The sequence below is a fragment of the Sus scrofa genome, chromosome 1, assembly GCF_054392235.1.
Source record: "Sus scrofa isolate SSC_HxYL_T2T_F1_AM1 chromosome 1, Sscrofa_HxYL_maternal_Yorkshire_Landrace_v2.0, whole genome shotgun sequence".
Taxonomy (NCBI): Eukaryota; Metazoa; Chordata; class Mammalia; order Artiodactyla; family Suidae; genus Sus; species Sus scrofa.
In genome coordinates, this window is record NC_139383.1 from 83230540 (window position 1) to 83253100 (window position 22561).

Consider the following 22561-nt stretch of genomic DNA (forward strand, 5'->3'; position numbering starts at 1 on the left):
GAACGTGGAGGCTGGACACCTCTGCTCTGCACCGAGCTTGAGGTGCTTATGCTACACTTACAGGGATGCCCAGCCCAGGCTCCATTACTATTTACTCCTCTTAGTAGGTATGTGGGAGAAACTGGCTGTGGTACATTACCGGGCCTCTGACAGAGAAGTGGTGCCATTGCAATGTGAGAATGGGGTTAATAAGGGAAAGAAAAGAATCCCCAGCCAATCTAAATTAAACAAGCCTGAAACCAATAGAAAAAAATTTGCAGTGTGTATTTGGCAGGTTTAAGACAACTCATGACAATAAAACAATGGACTCTAATGCACTATATATGTATATATAGATCTCTTAGGCATCATAATCAATATGAGCCTACAATATTTAAACTTGATTCAGGCCACATTCAAGACAGTTGTTCTTATTTACAAATATTTAAATTAAATACAACCTGAAACGTGTTTTGTTACATACAAAAAAAGAAACTATACAACTCAGAGCAATGTTTGTTGGTTTTAAATAATTACATTTACACTAAATGGAACCACTTGTGGTGCTCAAGTTTTTATCACCCCTTCCAGAAAATCTTTTTCTACCATCTCTTCTATTTTTTGCCTGGCTTTGCTGGAAAACGGTTTGTGGTTTTCCAGCTTTGTGTCCTTGCCAGGGAAGGTGTTTGAGTAGAGGACGGGGCTCCCTGAGTGTCCGGCACAGCGGCTGGTGACCTTGCTGTTGAAGACTTGGCTGAGCACACTGAAGAAGGGCAGGAGCTGTGCGAGGCTGCGCACTGTGCCCACGGAGAGCAGCAGGTGCCCCGGCTCCCAGCCCAGTGCTCGCCCAGACGTGTCCTCCTCTGGATTTTTCTGCAGGAAACAAAAAGGGGACAGTTAGGAACAGGCGCTGCAGTACGTGAGAAAACTTAAACATCTGCCAGCAGAGTTAAGGAAGGAATACAAATGAAGACATGAAGTCTCCATCGTAGACTCACTAAAACCTTGGCCTTCTGTGCCATTATTAATCGTACAGAGGGTCTAACACTGTAGTAATATTTGCCAACTAGGATGCACAAGCAAGCTTAGTTAGCAGAATTGATTTCAGGTAGGGAAAAGTCAAATACAAACATTTAGGGTTGTGCTTTGCATATACTCAAAAAGCTCCCAGATTTCTGGACCCCCCCCACTAATTTTAGGACTGGGTCCTAAAGTGACTACAAAATTGGGGACAAAGGGCCTTACACATTTCATTATTAGTAAATCAACTTCCTATTAGCCAAATGGCTTAAACTTGCCCCAAGATAGTAATTATTGACCATGGGCCCTGCTGCTATCACAGTAGTAGCAGAGAAAGGAAAGGGACCCTCAGGAGAGAAAATGCTATCTGATTTTGTGTTGTGCTAAACTTCATGAGAAGGAAAGCTGGGCTCTGCCATTTGCATCAGTGGGCAAGATCCAGAAGGGACCCTCACTTATCCAATGGGCCATACAATCTATCTTGCAGTAGAGAAGTCAAATGAAAATGTCAACTAAATAGAAACACAATCATTTACATACTTAGGAGGCTAGTTTGAGAAGCCGACTAAACTATACACATGTCGCTGCAGACATCAGTCTGTCTAGAGAAAGTTCCTAAGATGTCTGAACGGGGCGGGGGTGGGGGTGGGGGGGGAGAGTCAGTAACAAACATGCACTTCAGTTAAAGATAATGAAAACAGGAGTTCCTGTTGTGGCTCAACGGAAACAATTCTGACTAGTATCGTGAGGATGCAGGTTTGATGCCTGACCTTGCTCAGTGGGTTAAGGATCCCGTGTTGCCATGAGCTGTGGTGTAGGCCAGTAGCTACAGCTCTGATTCAGCCGCTAGCCTGGGAACCTCCACAGTGGCCCTAAAAAGCCCAAAAAGAAAAAAAAAAAAAAAAAAAAAAAAAAAGATAACGAAAACAACTGGGTAGGAGAAAAATCAAATGGGATTTAGGAAGGAGAATTATAGTATGTCATATTCATTAACAAATGGGAGTTTGCCTTCTAAGATCAGATGTTGGCTGAGAAATTTTATTTAATATTTTAATATCACTAGTTTTCTAGCAGAGAAAGCAGATGCAAAATCCAGCTTAGCTTCTTGTGTGGTTCACTTATTTTAAAATAAAATCCTGAGAAAAGAAAATAGATTTAAAACGGAAGACTCTAGGAGCAAATAAGATCCAGTTCTTTATGGCCAAGAGAGGAAAAAGAAAAAAAATCAATGGGTTTATTTCTTGTTACAAAACCACCTTCCTTTTTCTTACCTCATTAAAACACTGGTTTTAATGACAGTCCTGGAACTGGCTACCCCATCCCACTAACTGGCTGACCACACCACCTTTAGGTGCCTAAGTCAAAGGGCAATTCAACAGTAAATAAAGGTAAACAGAGATGAGTTTACTCGGAAAAGAAATCTGAAGTGGTAATAAGCTTGAACCCTGTACGCAGCTGATTTCCAAATGTAAGAGATCTGTGGTGTAACCTTTTGTTTACAAAAGGAAATACCTTTCAAAAAGAACCTTTACTAATAAGCTCTTGACCAAGAAAAGTGCACTTGTTTAGTGTTTCTGCTCTTCTTAATCAGAACTACATCACAACCTCAATAAGAAATAAAAAGTCAAACATTTTTCTTCTGAATGATTTCTCCTTTCACTTCAACAATCTACACTTGAAAAAAGACTTCCTTGCTGTTTACCTCTCTTGTACTGTTGAAATCCAGACCTGGGTTTGTGTCTCAAGATTTGGTCCAGATGTGGCAACTTTCGCTGCCATATCACAAGCATCAAAAAGCCACCCTCACCTGATGCTTGGCCATCTCCAATCCCTCCAAAATCACTGTCTTAAAGTCCTCCTCCTTGTCCTGTGGAAGGAAAGAGGAGAACTCATAGCCTTTGCTCCAGTGAAAATTGTGCCTGGCCATGAAGACCTTGTTTAAGGTGTTTTGGATGGGAAAATTGCTTTCCAGGCAAAACACTTTTTATTCTGTGGAACAAATTCTGTGCAGAAGACTATAATGTTATACCTTACATAAGAGAGAGGTCTTGCAAAAACTCTGGTCACTAATGAGATGTGGGAATGACAGAAGGTCCGTGTGCCTGGGGTCAAAAATAATCATGCTGCTTCTGCATTTGTTGTCACAATTACTTCTGCAGACCCTGCAATAGCAAAGTGAAAGAACCCACGTCCTGTCCTGAACTCTGGAATCAACTTTCATCTTCCTCTCTGTTCTTTTACTTATTCATCCCTAAAGAAACGTCTTGATTTTAAATCAAATTCCTCATGCCCTTCAAGAACGATCTCCTTTTAAGTCACCTCTTTGCATTCCATTTCTAAGACTGTATTGTGGTTTAGAAGCTGCTGCCTGAAAAGGGGACCCCAGAAGACTGGAAAATTTCTGAGCACTCAAAGCACATATTGCAAACTAGGACCCATGAAACAACCCAGGGCACTCCCAAATTATATACTTTACTTTTGAGATTTTTTTTTGAATGCGGAAAAAAGAAAAGATTTGTAACAAAGGCCTACTGATGAGCCTAAGAAATTCATTACCATTTTCTTGGGCAAAGACCTGTAATTAATTAACGTGATGCAGTGGAGGATGTACATAACATATAAGTATATTTTACAAATTTTATCCTCTTACACTTAAAAAATAAATTAAAAAGGAATGCAATACCTTTGCCCTTTTCCGAAGAAGTTTTGCGAGTCGTACTACGTAAGGTTTAAATTCTCGCTGATGTATGCCCTGCCTTCTGACTTCCAAACCTGAATCATCTGAGGCTTCTGGAATAAAGGCCCATCGGTACCTATGTATGGAAGAATAGTGTCAATATCAGCAAGATGCACTTTGTGTCATGCAAGGTGAGGCCACGTACAATAGATGCCTCATGGCCCCACCACCTACACGGCTGCACATCTGAGCTGTGCCACCTATTACCCTGGCACCTTGGGCATGTTTCTTAACGTGAGCCTTCTAATACATTATTAACTACCTCACAGCACTGTTATGAGTAAATGAACATGTAAACTTGCAAAGTACTCAAACACCATTTTTTTCATGAACATGAGGCAAGTAACTCAGCAAATGTTTCTATGCCAATTCATTAATAGGTAAAAATTTCCAACATATGTTTGGCCAGATGTTTCCTAACTACACAGTAAGGGGGTGAAGAACTGAACAGACTTAAAAATTTAAGTAGGATTTCTTTCATACTTCCATTTTATTTTTATTTTTTGTATTTAATAAATAGCTATCTATGGAAAAATTCAAATGGTGTAAAAAGGCATATCAAAGAAAGGTAGTCTCCTGCCCAAGACAGGTTCTGTCATTATTGCCAGTTTCTCTTATATACCCATATATACCCATCCAGAGTTTGTGCATAAAAGAAAACATTTTCATACAAGCAACCCCCTCCTCTTTTAATAAATAAAATTGGTGCTTATTTTATTACATACCTTGGAGATAAGATCATAAACACTATCTTTTTTTTTTTTTTTTTTTTTTTTTTTTTGGCTATGCCCACAGCACATGGAAGTTCACGGGCTAGGGATCAAACCCATGCCACAGCAATGACCTGGGCTACTGCAGAGACAATGTCAGATCCTTAACCCACTACGCCACAGGAGAACTCCAAAACACCATCGTTTTAAACAGCTACATTGTCTTCCAGTGTTGGAAGGTACTGATTTAACCAGTTCCCTAGACTGTCCAATTTCTTGCTACTACAAATAATAGAGCAGAACTGACACCCTTACATAATGCTGACTTTTCTGCACCATCTGAGTACAGAGGTTGGATAAATCTTTCCATGGAGTAGAATCACTGGTGTAAAAAGAATGTATATTTTGAATTTTGGTAAATATAAACCTCTCTGGAGAGGTTTATCATAGCACTGTACACTTCCAACAAGAATAACAATGTCTAGGGAGTTCCCATTGTGACAGAGTAGGTTAAGAACCCGACCAGTATTTAAGAAGACATAGGTTTGATCCCTGGCCTCGCTCAGGGGGTTAAGGATCTGGCACTGCCTTGAGCTGTGGTGTAGGTCACAGATGTGGCTTGGATCCCTCATTGCTATGGCTGTGGTGTAGGCTGGTAGCTGTAGCTCCAATTTGACCCCTAGCTTCCATATGCTGCAGGTATGGCCTTTAAAAAAACAAAAATAAAGACTGTTTCTATTGCTAGGGGTAAAGTGAAATGTACTTTTGTATCTTTACCATAGTTACTAATAATTTTAATTGGAATTTCTCTTATGAGCATGACAACACCTTTTCCTACGTTTACAAGCCATTCCTTTCTTTTTTTTTTTTTAAAGGAGCTTCTCAGGCTAGGGGTTAAACTGGAGCTGCAGCTGCAGGCCACAGATACAGCCATGTCTGTGACCTACACCACAACTCATGGCAACACCAGATGCTTAACCCACTGAGAGAGGCCAGAGATCGAACTGCATCTCATGGATACTAGGTTGGGTTCTTAATGGGAATTCTCTACAAGCCATTCCTTTTCTACGATCTATTTGTTAGCTCTCTCATCAGGTCATTTTTCTGTTGGATTAGCCATCTTTACATAGTAAGCAAATTAGACTTCGGTCATTTACATAGCAAATATCTTTCCCCAACTCACCGCTGCCTTTTAAACGTTGTTATCTTTTAGTCACAGAGAGACTAAAAATGCTGTGTAATTAAGCTATCAAATATTTTAAACTTTTGGAGTTCCCGTCATGGTGCAGCAAAACCAAATCCAACTAGGAACCATGAGGTTGCGTGTTTGATCCCTGCCCTTGCTCAGTGGGTTAAGGATCTGGCGTTGCCGTGGGCTGTGGTGTAGGTTGTAGAAGCGGCTCGGATCCTGCATTGCTGTGGCTCTGGTGTAGGCCAGCAGCAACAGCTCTGATTAGACCCCTAGCCTGGGAACCTCCATATGCTGCAGGTGCGGTCCTAAAAGGTCAAAAGACAAAAACAAACAAACAAACAAAAATATATATATTTTAAACTTTTGAAATATGTATCATGCTTAAAAAGGTATTACTCTTCCAAAATTATTAAATTCTCCATGTTATCTTTTATTACCTTATAGATTTTTTTAAAGACAGTTTAAAAAAACTGTAGTTAATATTATAGCATTTTTCAACCCTTTTATAATGACAAGAAGATAAACACATTTTGGTTCTCATCATGGAGTTAAAAAGCCAATAGTATGAGCATATTACTTAATATTCTTCCTAGAGCATGAAGACTATCATCTTTATGAACATAAGCACCTAATTTGGGGCCACTTGCCTACAATTCTGCTTAGTATCCTTTTCTGAACTTCTTTAGGAGTTAACATCAGATTAGCAGATACCCAGTCACTGAAATTCATTAAGAAGCAGATGTATACAGTTTTCAAATGAAAAAAAAAAAAAAAGGAAATGGAGTTAATCTAAAAAAAAATTCTAGTTCTTACCATTAAATTTAACGAAAAGTAAGTTTGTGCAACAGCAATTTTTAGAGATTTAAGAATATCCAAATACCAAAGATTCTGATATATTACTCTTTTCCTATGAATATTCCCTCTTGGAAGAATAATATAACACAGTTAAATACATTATATAAATATATATTTGATCATGTGGATAAATTATCAAATTATCTTAGCTACATTTTGATAATCAGTTTGCCTATTGTTACAAAAATTTAAATATAAACAACCATAATTAAATATTTTTGAGCACTTACAAACAAGGCACTTAGGAGAGTTTAGAGTTTCTCTCCATTCCCCTTGGCCACCTCTAATTCCATTCATTACCATCTGAAAGAAGAGCCAAATTGATTCCAGTATTGCCCACCTCCCGTTCTTTCTCCAAGCTACACAGCCAGAGTAACATTTCTAAAATACAAGACTGATACTATCATTTCATTCCTTAAACGCTTCAGTGACTCCCCATTGTCCTGAGTTCAACTCCAAATTCTCTAATACAGCTTACAAGTCCTTACACAACAGGTGCTTTCTCCCGACATTCTGCTCCAGCAATACTGATCTTTCAACACTTGAGACACACCATGCCCACTCCAGCCTCCTAAAGGTGGTTAAAACTCCCCTGAGGGTCAGCCCTAACCTGTGGAGCTAGGAGGGTCTCTGCCACATGGGCTCCCAGCTCTCAGAACATCCACATGTCTAACTGCATCTCCCACACTAGATCTGAAGTTGCTAAGTCCTGTCACCTGTTGCCTCGCATCTAGTGGGCACTCAATCAGCTGACTGCTCTGTCAGTCTTCACATTATCCACAACAACCATTTCCAGTAACTTCCACAGACTGTGCCCAACCCCCAGCAAGACAATTATGGTTTAATAAAAATTATGAATACTTCAACTTACACACAAAAAACTTTATCTTAGATGTCACTGACCAAAGCGAATGTGTTTCAAAAATATCCATTTAATATCTTCACTTTTACTTACATCTGAAACTGAGGAAGATTTTCAGAGGGTAACGCCAAAGCCAAATCCAAAAACTTGCAAGCAGAGAGATAGAGGTTTAACCAGCGCTGGCTGTTATATGAAGTAGAAAAGCCATTACCTCCTGTGTAGGTCGTCTCCAGACCGGCCACAGAGGGGCCTGAAGTCCTAGAAGCAGGAGATGATGCTGTCAGCAGTTGTACCCACTTACTAACAAGTAATTTCTAGAAAGTCTCAAAGTGCCAGCTAATATTTTGCATAATCATTCTGATAAATATACCAGTAACTGCTAAGTAAGGTCATGAATAAATTCATTTTTACTATTCTCAAATCAAAAGTTCATTTTTGTTCCTTAAATTTTAAGAATGTAAAAATAGGAGTTCCCATTGTGGCACAGCGGAAATGAATCTGACTAGGAACCATGAGGTTGCGGGTTCAGTCTCTGTGTTCACTCAGTGGGTTAAGGATCTGGCATTGCTATGAGCTGTGGTGTAGGTCTCAGACTTAGCTCAGATCTGATGTTGCCGTGGCTGTGGTGTAGGCTGGCAGCTGTAGCTCCGATTCAACCCCTAGGCTGGGAACCTCCATATGCTGTGGGTGGGGCCCTAAAATGAAAAAAAAAAAAAAAAAAAGTAAAAATAGAGAATAACTTGTTATACTAAAAAAAATATATAAAAATATTAAGCTGTAAAACCAAGAGAACTCCCCCTACTACTCAGTGTCTTTCTGCAAAGACAGTGGAAGGGAATCTTTCTATAATAATAAACACAGTTATTAGTACAGGGGACTCTCTTTTATAAACCTGGCACTAAAGAAGAGTAAAATACAGTCAAGCCACAATGTTAAAGAAACTTTTCAATTTATAAGCTCCATCTGTACAAAAATTCCTACATAAATAAAAGTTATATTTAGTCATACATTGGTAAACTGCCTTTACTAAAAAGAAGTATAGCACATTACACTTTTTAAGTACAGCATGTTAAATTGAGATCATTCTGGAAGATCTGTACACCTTAGTGGCAGGTTACCGGCATAAGAGGTTTTGCTGCATGTTGCAGGAACAAGATCTGACCTACTAGAACTGACGTGACTTATGTAGTTGAAACAGTACTGCTTTAAACTAAATTTGTGTCTAAAGACCAAAGGCCACTACGTATCCCAATACGATCAGTTAGGTAATAACAGACTAAATAGAGTATTCAAATAGAGTGTCTATACTCTCCTACTTATAATGTTCTGAATGAGCTTAGGATACTCAACACTGACAAGCACATACTGACATGAATTACATATTACCGTGAAATATCTTCATCAGCAGTGAGTTCTTGCTCCATCAGTAAAAATACCTGTACCTGAAGACCATGGAATAAATGTTAAACGTTGATTTAATCCTTCTTTCAGGCTGTCTTTAGGCTATACTTTCATTAATCCACATACAAATTTTAGTATACAACTTTAGGATCTTTAAATTATACTTAGTTTCTTAGAGTAAAACTGCAGATTTAGCACAGAGCCTTGCTACTAATTTGGCAGAGGTGAGATGAAAGTATGCTTCTATTTGGTGATTATGGAACAGAGTTTCAGTTATTAAAAAAAAAATATTAAGGCCAATTTCTTTGTGGGCAAGTCAGAAATGTTGGGTTTTCATAGTTATAGAATCCTTTCCCTTTCCTTTTTCATCTCTCTCCCATCTCCCCAAGATCTTCAGATGCAGGTGACAGGCTATGGTCTGGGAGGGGAACAGACAGTGTAGTAGGACTAAGGAAAGTCTTACTGTTGGAGAGTTTACAAACTCTTGTCAAGGACTCTCTGATGCAGCTTTCGTGGGATAAGCACTGCACCTCAAGGGTGATACGCGCCTTATGTCAGGCCATCTAAATCCATCTCAAGCATCTCCAATCACTCTTGAGTTACTGCTATAGGCAAGGACCACGCCTGGCAGCCCACGACAAAGTTAAACATTTGGTGTAGAAGAGAATGAACTAAACCAGATCAGATGAAGTAAGGATTCACAAGGGGCTACTACTGAGACTGGTGCCTGTTTCAAAGTTTAAGCTGTATGGAGATGGAATCTGACTTGTTTTTTCTATTTTCCACTGTAAAATCTGTCTGTAACAGGCTTAACCAGAGTTCAGTTCTCTTCCAAGATGAGTCTCTCCCCAGTGAGCATGGTGATACTTGTCACATTGTTTTATAATTTAGATTTACTACCTAACTGAATTAAAATTCACTCACCAGTTCTGTAATCATGGTGGGCCAGAGCGAGGTAAGATGTTGTGGAGACATTCTTAAAAGTAACACTCTGAAAAACAGGAACACTTGAGAGTGAAGGGTTGGCACCTGGGGCAAGCGAAGACTCTCAACCAATCTCTCTGAAAGAAATGCAGCAGGTTTTCAACATCTAAATAATTACTCATTTTTATATAAGCTTTTTTATACAGTCTAGTCTAGTACTTCTCAGAATATCTATGGCGATGGATCATCTTTTTAAAAAAAGTTTCCAATCTGTTGCAGATGGATATTTTCATAAAATAAAAACAAACTGGTAGAGAAAAATCAAATTAAAGAAATATAAAATACAAATGCCATGTTCTTGTTACTAGATTCAACAGATTCTATCAAACTGCTATAAAGGTTCAAAATGCCTGCTCTATGGTTTCTGTACTTATCATGAATGGATTAGCAAACTGATACCAGTCCATGGACCACACTTTGAATAGCAATGATCTAGTCAACTTAAAAAAAAAAAAAAATCAGAGGACAAAGAGTGTGCACCCTGTACACTAATTAGAAAGGTCAAAAACGAAGGAATCACGTATCTTCTGAGAAAGAGAAATGACCTCACCAAAGAGATGACAACCGCCACTCCCATCCCAGTCCCCACACCGCCTGCTGAGGAGGGCAGCACTAGCACAAGACTTGGCAGCTATTTGGTGGCACAGGGTGATGACTGCCCTGCTATCCTTCGGGACACAGAAGGCCACCAACCCATTTGACGAAGGTTGTCAAAAACTTTAAACAATTCTCCACCCTAGCCCCAAACTCCAGATCCCCAGTTATTTCTAGCTTAAATTTTCTGGTTCTGCCTCCCTTCTGGTCCTCTCCTTTGAAGGTTTCGAATTCCTTATCCACAACAAAAAGCCATTAACATGCCTTTCTACAGCAAAATGGTCTTACACCTCATTCTCAAACAAATTCCTAGGTAATTTGACCCAAGCTATAAACTAGAGGCCATGTTCAGGCAAGTCCTACAAACTCAGTGTTTGATTTCCTTTATACACTAGTTATAATTTTTGTTGTTTAGTAGAACAAGTTTCTAATTCTACAACCTTTTCCATAACCTACATTTGGTATATTTCACCCCAGCTTATAACTTGGGGAAAACATTTTCTAAGGAACAAAAAGTCCCTACCTACAGTTTGGAAGATAGAGAAAATAGTTTTCCACTAGTTACCTTGTATATCTGGAAGATATTTCTGATACTGGTCAATTTCACTGCTGAAAATAGCAAATGCCAATCTTTTGAGAAGCATGGCTCTCTGCTCTAGCTCCACATCACGATTTGCAAAGAGATTAAGTGAACTGCTTTGAGCCACAGCTACACGAGCTGAAAAAGAAAAAAACAAGTGAAAAAAAGAAAAAGCAAGTGAGGGAGGCTGTGATAGTCATCCAGTGATTTGAAAAAGGATTGTATTATTATTTTGTAATGGCTAGAAATCCTATGACATCCGAGAGATGTCTCACGGTTTCTAGCCATTAAAAAAAAACTTAGGGAGGAACTTAGGGTAGAGTAGCTGGGGCTCCTCTCCAGGCAGAAAGACCAGCAAACAGAACCAGCATATATAGGCCAGAAGACAAATGGGCAGGAAATGCAATGTGGAGAGGGAAGACAATTTAGAACTGGAGGTTTCAGAAGGTAAAACCACTCATAGCGCCACTGGATAAAACCCTTTATTTAGTATTTTATGCCATTTGCCTCAATCCTTCTCAAGGCTTTAAAAATAATGCCTGGCCTAGCAACTTTCACTCCTCATGTCTCATACTTACCCCATTTCCTCTTCTGCAGCCACACTGTCTTGCTTGCTCTTCCTTGAGCTCACCAAACTTTTTCCTACCCTAAAACCTCTGTCATTTTTGTTCCTTATTCCTAGAATACTCTGTCCCTAGACCTTCTCATGGCTGGCTGCTTTAGTTTCCCCTCAAATATGAGATCTTGAACTGTTATTTAAAACCTACTGTATCACCCTATTAGCGTCGCAACTTCTTAACTTACTCCCTGAGATACTCTTATTTATTTAAGGTTAGCATAATGCCTGGCCCATTTCTGTCTTTTAATAAATGTTAAATAGATGAATCTGAAACCTTAAAACAACCCTGTGGAGATCAGAGAATACACTGTCCCTTTTCCAGATGGGCACTCTGTTAGGAACTAACATGAAATGCTATAGATTCATCCTGCTTCACTGCTATTTAAGATCATTAGCATAACAACTTTCAAACTTTAAAAAAAACAAAAACAAAACACCTTTCCCCCCTCCAGATGAACTATGATGAGGAATCCTAACATATAAACCAATTATGCTGGAGAGGCAGTGGGTACAGAGTAATTCTGACTTTCTTGGCCTCTTTCTTTCTTCCCTCAGAGGAGAAAAACAGAGCCCAGGATTTAGTGTGAGCTATCTGACAGGTCTATTCCACCTGTCTGCCTTTCTTGGTCACCCCAGCTCCCTCAGTGCCATTCAACATTTACTTTTACTGAGTGCTTTCTATGTGCCAGGTTCTATGCTTTGTGCTGGGAAAATCATTCAAAGACAAATTAGACATGGTCAAATAGTTTCCTTTTTATTTTCCACTACTCTGTCCTCTTTAAGTTTTAACATGTTCCCTTAGGGTATTAGCTATAATGTGACAAACAGCACATTCTGGAAAAGAGCCAAGTAAATAAGAATGGACAGTGTACAGGAAAGACACTGCTTAGGCTGTCTGCCCAATACTCACTCATCAAATCTCTAAACGTTGTCTTATCATGTGTCATCAGATTGTCCATGATGGCTCTCCAACTGGAAGAGACAAGGGTTACATTGGGTCGCTAAGATTTTATGGTTGTTATTATTGTTATTAAAAAAGTGTTCTGGAGTTCCCATTGTGGCTCAGCGGTTAATGAACCTGACTAGCACCCATGAGGACTCGGATTCGATCCCTGGTCTCGCTCATTCGGTTAAGGCTCTGGTGTTGCCATGAGCTGTGGTATAGGTCGCAGATGTGGCTCAGACCCTGCGTTGCTGTGGTATAGGCCAGTGGCTACAGCTCTGATTTGACCTCTAGCCTGGGAATCTCCATGTGCCATAGGTGTGGCCCTAAAAAGACAAAAATAAATAAATAAAGTGTTCTACTTGGTAGAGCACTTGATTTCAACAGACTTTGTTGAGCTGCATTATCATGTTGCAAAGAATCAAGATGACTTACTGATTGACACAAGAGGCATCCATCTGAAAGAAACTGGGATCCATAAAGAGATCAAAGGCTTCTTTTTTCCAAGCTCTCCGCGTGTACTGATACCCACTAAGACTGCTAAGCAGCTGGACGCAGGCTCGGTAACTAGGGGCATTATGGGCACTAGGAGGAAGGAAAACCACCTTAACGTAATGTTACAACTTTAACTGTCATATTAAGTTATTCATAAGTGTTCACAATAACCTAAAGCAATGACAGGAAATAGAAAGAGCACCATAAGGGAAATACTTTTGACTATAATTTAAGGTAGAAATAAAGTCATTTAGTGCTAAGTTCAAAAATGGTAATAAAGGATCACAGTTTTTTACTAACAGACTATGAATTAACGAAGAAATCTAGTTAAATAGTAATAGTACCTGTGATTTCGGAGGTAGGGCACAACATAATGCATAATATTTACAAGTAAAGGAATAACCCGTTCTTTTTCATCGCTATAGAAAACCATATCCAAAAGATGAGCCAAAACCTAAAAAACATAACAAATGAAATGGAATGCATAATCTAAGAGCTGAAACTGGTAACATTTAGAGGTGGTTTTCAGTCTGTAAGAAAACCTAGAATACCTTAAAATTAGAAAAACCTAAAATCAAATCCCCCTTGTCATTTTTATATGAATGGTTTCTGCAACTATTTTTGTTTTTGTCCATTATAACTACAGGATATATATATATATATAGGCACAAATTTTACTATTTCCAACCAAGACAGGGAGGAAAAGAAAAAGAAAGATTACGAACCTTCCAATGTGACAGTGAGTAAACAGCATATTTGAGACCAGAATCTCATAATTCTCCTTTCCTGAATGGGTTAAGAGGGGCTTGGAAAAATATAACCACATGAATAGAGCCCCAACTCTGTCACTGACCTTAGGTCATACTGTTCTAATCTTTGTGGGGCTCAGTATCCAAGCGTTTAAGGGAGAAACAAAAATGACCTGCAAGGCTGTATAACAGAGTGTAAAAAGGCGTGAGAGTGTCAGAGGATGTATATAAAAATGTTTGGTAGGAGTTCCCGTAGTAGCTCATTGGAAACAAATCCAATGAGGACACGGGTTCGATCTCTGGCCTCGCTCAGTGGGTTAAGGCTCTGGCATTGCCATGAGCTGTGGTGTAGGTCACAGATGTGGCTTGGATCCCACATTGTGTGGCCATGGTGTAGGTCGGTAGCTACAGCTCCAATTCGACCCCTAGCCTGGGAACCTCCATATGCTATGGATACAGCCCTAAAAAGACCAAAAAAAAAAAAAAAGTTTGGTAAACTGCAAATACTTTACAGTGGCAAACATCATTACATTCACCCTTCCCTAGCACACTGTGATACCAAGCACACTTTTAAAAACTAGTATGGGGGAGGGGGAACAACATCTAAAGTTATTATCACTCTATTTAATACACTACTAATGTACAAAGTCAAGACTTTATTTCTATAGTGATTCTTGTACAAAATAGTTTTTCAAATTAAAATCTTCTCTCCAAGAATGACTTGCTAATATTTAACTGGAAAGCTGTTTACTTGAAAGTTCATGTGAAAAACACAGTAATACTTACCTCAGAGAGTAATGTCAGCGCATGGACACTGTATACAGAAGGGGTTATGTTTGAGGTCTCCACGGCAGGTGACAGCATATCTAAGTGAGAGAAAAGGCAGGTAAGGTAAAGATAAAGGGAGGGGTCTTTTCCCAACGAAAAAAAGCTACCTGCTAAACATGAGAAAAAAGATGATTTTGTGCTAAGCACAGTAATTTCTTAGTGAATTAATGCCTACGAATATAAACTTAGATGCCTGAGAGCAATACCTTCAACATCGGATTCCAAATTGGACCCATCTACCATTATTTTGGGAGAAGGCTTAACTTCAAGATTTCGTCGCAGCCATGTAGTCTGCTCCAAAGAAGAACCAGCAATTGCCCCAATTGCATCCACTATTTTATGAGTCACATCCTAAAGAAACAAGGAGGAACTGTTTTATCCATGTACGTCTATGGGTGCACACACGAGACTTCACAGATGATTTTATCTGACCTTCCCATTTTAGAGTTGAGGGCACTGAGAAACACAGAGTTTTGGCAACAGCTCTTAATTCAGAATGACTTACCTGGAGGTCTCTTTGGTCTTTTTTATTTTCCAAACTAGGGTTTTTCATAATAAATTCATTCAGAACCCTAAAAGGGCCAAAGGGGGAAAAATAAACAGGAAATATAAATGTAAAGAAAATGACGCATTCTAATCTTTCACAGTGAGATAGTGGTTTTATGGCTTCAGTTTCTATTTTATGTGTTTAATGAATATGTACCTCCTATGATTCAGGTGAAATGCATAAAAACATACGCATGAAAAGATCTGTACAAGGATGTTTACAACAGCATTATTCGTAAAATCTAAAACCAGAGAGGACCAAAATGTCCACAACAGAACTGTAGCATATTCATATAAATACAAAACAGTAATGAAAATGAATAAATTGTAGCTACATTAAATTACATAGACAAATTTTTTTTCTCTCTCTTTTTTTTTTTTTTTTTTTTTTTTATGGCCACACCTGTGGTATATGGAAGTTCCCAGGCTAGGAATCGAATTGGAGCTGCAGCTGCTGGCCTACACCACAGCCACAGCAATACCAGATCCAAGCCACATCTGCGACCTATAGCACAGCTCAAGGCAACGTGGGATTCTTAACCCAATAAGTGAGGCCAGGGATCAAACTTGCATCCTCCTAGATACTAGTCCCGTTGAACCACAACGGGAACTACAATTTGTATGTTTTATATATCAACAAAATTTTTTTAAAAAACCCATATCCCACCCATCTTAAATTATAAAAATGGTTCCTTGTATGTATGTATAAATACAGTTGATTAAAAATACTTCATGAATGGAAAAAGATCCATTGTTTGCTAAAATTCCACTCAATATTTACCTTGACTTGAGTTTATTAAGATATATGTATAATTATTTCCAAATAATATGCAAAGTGATACCAAAGAACAATCATAAGGGTTTCTACTGTGCAATTAGGAATTTTTAGATAATCAGTGGAATGGTTAGGAGAAAAAAATAAGCCACCATAAATTTTAAAAGGGAATTAATTTTCTAATATAACTAAAAATGTCCAACTCTTGATTTAAACACTCAGTACACACACACTGAGGAAGAGTTATGAACCTTCATTATCTGAGAAATGAGACAGGAAGAAAAGATAGGTGAGGAAAAGTAAAATCTTGTGGGAGAGAAGCTACAAGTCATAATAGATGGCCTGCCTTAATTTTTAATGAAATTAGCCAGCAGGCTATTTAGTGATGATTCAAAGAACTGTCCAAAGAGTCCCTCTTTGAGCCTTAAGAACAATTCAGAGGTAGGTAAGGCAGGTGCTATTATTCTTGCTTTGACAGGTGGGAATATAGGCTTGGAGAAGTTTACTGATGTTCCCAGGGTCCCAGAGATGAAGGTCAGACTAAGGATCAGAAGAATCAGACAGCTTCATGAGAACACTGTTTGATTTCCAGTGTTTACAGTTCCCTCTCATCACTCAACTAGGTATCTTATCTGTGCACACATTGAGTCCACTGCTCTTTTCATTACACCTTCAATGCCTAAAACTCCTTCGGCTTTTGACTTAGAAAACAGCATGTAGGTCCAGGGACCATCGTGACCCTGACTTTCTTGAGCTCACTTTGGGATTCATCAGCTCACTTTGGTTGGGCTAGGCTGCAGTGTTCCTCAGCTTCTAGAGGCTGACCCATCATCCTCCAGCTCTCACTATTGCCCTCCACCTCCTTGTGCTTCCTGGTAGAAAACTGCGCCCCTACCCTGACCATAACACCTGAGGCCATTTTATAAAGAACCCTCACTTTTCCTCCCCTCTACTTCAAAGTTTTCTTGACTATTGGTTGCCAAACCAGAATCAGGACAATAGATTAGCATCAGGACAATAGAGAAGCTAAGTCTGTGTACATATAGAAACACACAACAAAACATATGCAATCACCATCAGAGCTACAAGGGTTGACTAAAAGGCCGAAGCTCTCTGCACTTGGCTGAACTTACATCCACTAGTGGGATAACATGTTGACTGTTTGAGGTAATGTAAACAGGTTGGAGTAATGTTTATTTCCTTTCCTTCTCCTCTTATGTCTTAAGCAGTCCTTTGTGAACTTCAGGGTGTACTTGAATCACTTGAAAATCTCATTGAAACGTAGATTCTGATTCGGGTGGTCTGGGGTGGCGACTGAGAGCCCACAATTCTAACATACTCCCAGGGGATTCCAGTGCTGCTGGCTGAAGAATCAACCTTGAGTAGCAAAGTCTTAGAGAAAAGGCACCTTCTTCTTAGTCTTACATCTGCCATTTCCTGGTCTCCATCCCCTCCCAGTTGGCTCTATAGTCTGTTGCTAATAAGGAGCCCCCTCTCTCTACCATCTTGTATCATTCTACACTTAGATAACATACACAACCTACATAACATACATAGCCTACATACCTTACATAACATGCATATGTACATAACAAACACACATACATATCTTACTGCCAGGCACTATTCTAGGAATTTAATAAGTATTAACTCATTTAATCTTTATAACAACTTTATGAGGCAGGCACGTGTCCCTCATTTTACAGATGGAGAGGTAAAATAACCTGCCCAAGGCCATACAGCAAAGAAGTAAAGGTGGTGGGATCTGAATCCAGGCAGTCTTTGCTGTTCACTATTCGCCATCCTCAGGTCTCATCATTAATGAGGACTTTTAAATTACATTTCCTCCTGCTACCTATCAGTTCTCTTTCTTTTCATGATCAAATATCTTCAAAGAATAACCCATACTTACTTTCTCATTCTAGCTCTTGCTGTTAACATCTGTGCCTATTACCTCACCAAACTCCTCTCCCCTAAGATCCTCCCCAAATCATCAATAAATACAGCCTCTGTTACACATCATATTCCTTAACCTCTATGAAGGGGTTTCCCATGCCCTCTTAACTTCTGTTTGTTTCCAGGACACTGAATATAGCTATTTTTCTTCTAACTTTCTGATGTTTCCTTTTCTATATCCTTTGCTGGCCCCTTTCCTTCCTTCTTATTCTATTCCTTCAATCCCATCATCCACAGTACACAAATTCCATATTACCTACCCCTCCAAGACAAAATTTCTAGTCCACTTTCCCCATGCTCCATTCTACTACTGACTTGCAGTTGTGTCTCTTAAAATCCTGCACTCACTCCCACCGCCTACCCAACTCCCGATTTCTTAACTAGAATGCAAAATCCTTCACTGTTCTAGTTCCCATCTCCCTTTCCATCCATCCACTGCTCCGCCCCACTCTGCACCAAGCCAGACAAGGTTCCTAGCCCAGTGCACCCCCACCCTCTTCCTGCTCCACCAGCCTTCTGTGCCTACTGCCTTCATTCACTGAGCAGTCTCTCTTGAGGACATACGATGACATAAGAATAACAGGGAGCCAGAGACAGACATCGCACGACATTGTGGTGCCTGCAGTTAAGTAAGGGTGACTGGAATTTATCAAATAATAACACAAATTATTAACACAGATCAAGAAACAACAAAACACAGAGAAAATGACTTTTCCAAGCCTGTTTACGTTCAGGGTCTGAATTCAAATGACCCTCCTCTATGAAGCTCCCCTTTAGCCATCTGACTCATGCCAGCCCCTCTCAATCCCATACCTTCTCCAAAATTAACACTGTTGCAACAGCTTTATGTTAACACATTTATGTTCTGGATATGTATAAACACACAATGTTCCTTCTGCACTCCCTCCTGCCTTAAAAAAAAAAATCATTTATTTATTTATTTATCTACAAGCCTCGTATTATACATCTAGTTCTGTACCTTGAAAATCCTATGAGAAGGCAAAGAGATCATACGGACACCAAAAACATCTGTTATTCAGAAATTAGACAGTGAACATTACTGTTTAATTTGAAACCATATTTTCAAGTGAGATTGCTTACCCAAGTATAAGAAACTGCCCTGGGGCTGGAAGACTCAATTGTATGGAGTCTTTCAGAAGTATCAACAGTGATGCCCAGCTATCCACTAAATTAGGCACGGGAATTCTGCAAGATAAATATAGTTTCTATAAATACAGAAAGCCACAGTCAACTTTCATTTTCCCTATATTTTCCCACAGTTTTTACCATATTCTCCTACTACTTTCTCTGAAACACTTATTAAATTTTTATAGAATACATGTCATAGAACATTTCTAAAAGCTTTATATTTCCTACTAATCTTACATAAGAAAACCAAGCACATTTAAAATACCCAGTATAATTTATTAGTCTAGAAATTTTGCCCTAGACATTCCAGTTTTCAATCATATGGGGTTCTCAAAAGAAACGTACAACCACAATAAATCTCAGTTTAATCACTGACACATAGCTGCCTACTCCATCTTATTCTTTCCTCAATTAACTTTTTTCTTCACCTACAAGTCTCTATCTCATCTAAGGGAGAGCTGTCAATTGATCCTGAATATCAATCTCTCACTGCTAGAGAAATTAAGACTACCTTTGCTTCTGGCTGACCTCACCCATAACCTCTCTATGTATCTAGATTCAGATTTTAGGCAGTATAACCTAACTCTATAAATGTTTGTCAAAGATCACAAGCTGATGCCGAGTTTGATGATTAAAATGGAAATTACCCTATAAGGGAGGATTAAAATGTAGGTTCTCAAGTAAGTTTATCAAAACTCAAATCAACTAACTTCTGTTCAGATGTCAGCTAAACACAAAACTGGAATACCGTAAGATTATTTTCATATCATTCCTCAGATTAAAAAAAAACAGAGTAGATTATCATGTGTTCACCTATACCAAAATAATGGATTCAGTGGTAAGAGGCATGGTCTCAAGAGGATTTAGCTTTTCATTTATATTTAAATGATTTTTGAACAAATTGAGCACTTTAATATCCAGCATATTTTTAACACACTTGGGTCTTCAGGTTTGTAAGGAGAGACCAATGACCTTTATTAATATATACAGAAACAATGTTTTTCTGTTTCTAGCATTAGTTCTTTTAGTTTTAGAGGAGAAAAAAAATAAGCCACTTCTTGAAAGAATTTAGGAGCTTTTCGCCTGTATTTCCTACCTTTTATACATTGCTAAATGAAGCGAGGAGAGATCCACATCAGTTATCTTACCTTTGAATATAAGCATAGAAAAACTGAAGCATGCAGACTTCCAAAGAAAGATGTTTCTATAAACAAAAGAAATCAGTTTTATAGTGAAGAAAAATGCTGCCTTTGCTTTTTCATAGCTACAACTACTCTGTATTTTACTTCTAATTTTAAGTTAAAAAAATTAAAAGCAAACAAAATCAAACACTAGGCTGTTATAAAAACCACTCAGCTCTCTTCCATGTAGCAGCAAGAACACAACGTAACAGATTTAAAAGTTGAAAATGGAGAAGAATCAAGATTCTCAATCCCTATCCCCATATCCAAAGATAATACCTCAGTCATTACTCTTGAGATGATCTGTTTACCCTATAAGCATCAACACTATTTTAATTCTAATCAGCCTCTGCTTGGCTGTGGCTCTCAGAATTAGGTTGAGATTTTTTATAAAACGGTAGGACTTAAGCTATTTTATCACATTTCTGTTAAATAAGTACAGGTGGTCCCAGAGTTGCACTAACTTCTTATAGCCTAAAATGTAAAAGATAGTGCTGAGTGTAACTAAAAGAAGAACACACCTGTCCTTAAAAGTTAGTAATATGCAAGAAAATGATATTGATGGCCATGGACATTTACCAGTTTCTAGTTTTTTTGTTTATGTACAAAAAACATTTTACCTATTAATTTCTGAAATTCCCTTGAAAATTTCTTTTTACCACAAATAGAAAAATCAAGTATCTAATGGAGTCAGAACTGAGTAGACTGGGGGTGGGGCAGCAGCTGAAGGATGTAGAATTTGCTCTTGTTTTTATATCCTTCACACTTAGCTCGAAATCTCCAGCACAAGTAGTTGCTCAAACTATCATGCTGAAGTTAGCTTTCATGTGCAAATCTAAAATCCTATCACGACTGCCCCAGAGGTGACTTCAGAACAATAAGGAAATTGTTAAAAAGTTAATGAGGACCACTGGCTCTCACACACAAGCAGTACACTCTTCCCACTGGCAATTCAAAAAAAAAAAAAAAAAAAAACACCAGAAGAAAATATAATTTAACATCTTCAGATATGAGTAAGAATTCTTTTAAGGATGTGATTAGGTCTATTTTGGCTTGGCTTAAAAGTCTAATGTCCAGTTGGTCAATATTTCTTAAGAAAATAGGACCTCTTAGTGTTAGAACAAAGAGCAGAAAAAGTAGAGAAGTCCACAACTTGGTTAATTTGTAGACTTTTACGTCTGTGTAACTAGAGACAATGCATTGTGAGTGCAGAGACTTTGTTATTCTTTTTTTTTTTTTTTTTTTTTTTGGTAGCCCTTGCAAAGTCTGGTACAAGGTTAAGAAATGACATGGACTAAAACTAAGGTTATGGTGAAGTGTGGGAACTTTACATTTTGAGAGAGAGAAAGCAGTAAGAAGCTACGAAAAATGTGTTATAACTGAAGTTAAAAAACCCTCAAGCTTTGGCTTCTGTGCGCTTCCTTTACATGACCAGAGAAACCTAAGAACTTGGTCCTACAGCTCCCACAGCCTTAGCAGTACATGTGGAGAGCTCTGAGAAGTGACTGCTCTTCACTGACCTCAGGGATGAGGCAAGCAGATATTGCTAAGTGTTCTTAGGGTGGCCTGAGGCGCATGTGCACTCTGCAATCTATGTGAAAGGATGTCTGTCTACCAAAAACATATCATCTATTAGGGTCATTTCTGAAATTGTAAACACAAGCAAAGCAAAGCTCTTCTTACCTTGTCCTTGGCTATGGCTGGGGGCTGCTTTAAAACTTCTTTCACAGTCTGTATAACAGTTTCTGCTCTCATGACACTGATTGAGCGAACCAGTTCTACTAGTAAAAGCTGTTCTTCACTGGCTGCAGGAATAACCTGGATAACACAGCATCATATTCACATATGTGTATATGTAAGTCTTTTAAGGGAAACCACAGAATTAAGGAATATTTTATGGCCTCATCTAATATAAAAAACCTTTTCATATCTCTTGACTAAAGTACAGCTTATTTTTTAATCAATATAATACATATACAACATTTCAAACCATCAGAAAGGATAAGAAGGCTTTTAAGGAAAAAATAGCATAGCCCTAGCACTTCTCATGCCCCAAAGCAAGCAGGCTCAGCTTTTAGCTCTATCATTTCTAAGTAACATACATTGTTACTATGTTTCCTATTTTCTTTTATTTTAGACATAAATAATAAAGTATTGACATAATAAAGTACTCACTTCCTACTTTAGAAGACAAAGATTCAGCTCTCTTACACCTTGTTCCCTATCCTCTCAATATACTTACATCAGAATTTCATTTAAATCAACATCCATTGTTTACTTAGAGTTACACTATGTATTAAACTATCACTGCATGTTTTTTCTCCTACAATTTTTGTTTTTCGTACAATTTTGTTTTTTAATTACTCACTTCCTTCTACAAGTAAATCGAAAAAAAAATACAGGATT

At 38.5% G+C, this 22561-nt stretch overlaps 1 protein-coding gene across 20 annotated transcripts in view; it reads right to left on the reverse strand.

Moving 5' to 3' along the window:
- Window positions 1–245: 245 nt before the first annotated feature.
- The window catches only part of DOP1A (DOP1 leucine zipper like protein A), a 107564-nt gene continuing 85248 nt past the window's right edge, over window positions 246–22561 (reverse strand). For 9 of the 20 annotated variants that reach the window (XM_084963774.1, XM_084963786.1, XM_021091842.2 and 6 more), the window contains 16 exons: window positions 21839–21973; window positions 20123–20178; window positions 18927–19031; window positions 15054–15120; window positions 14755–14899; window positions 14507–14586; window positions 13316–13425; window positions 12912–13061; window positions 12444–12505; window positions 10900–11052; window positions 9681–9817; window positions 8742–8797; window positions 7449–7613; window positions 3683–3812; window positions 2807–2866; window positions 246–852 (listed from right to left, as the gene is read on the reverse strand). In XM_084963774.1, the coding sequence (XP_084819900.1) occupies window positions 547–852; window positions 2807–2866; window positions 3683–3812; window positions 7449–7613; window positions 8742–8797; window positions 9681–9817; window positions 10900–11052; window positions 12444–12505; window positions 12912–13061; window positions 13316–13425; window positions 14507–14586; window positions 14755–14899; window positions 15054–15120; window positions 18927–19031; window positions 20123–20178; window positions 21839–21973 (1917 nt within the window). In that variant the 3' untranslated portion in view covers window positions 246–546. The remainder of the gene's footprint in view (window positions 853–2806; window positions 2867–3682; window positions 3813–7448; window positions 7614–8741; window positions 8798–9680; window positions 9818–10899; window positions 11053–12443; window positions 12506–12911; window positions 13062–13315; window positions 13426–14506; window positions 14587–14754; window positions 14900–15053; window positions 15121–18926; window positions 19032–20122; window positions 20179–21838; window positions 21974–22561) is intronic. The other 11 variants (XM_084963819.1, XM_084963834.1, XM_005659411.4 and 8 more) reach the window with 3 other exon arrangements.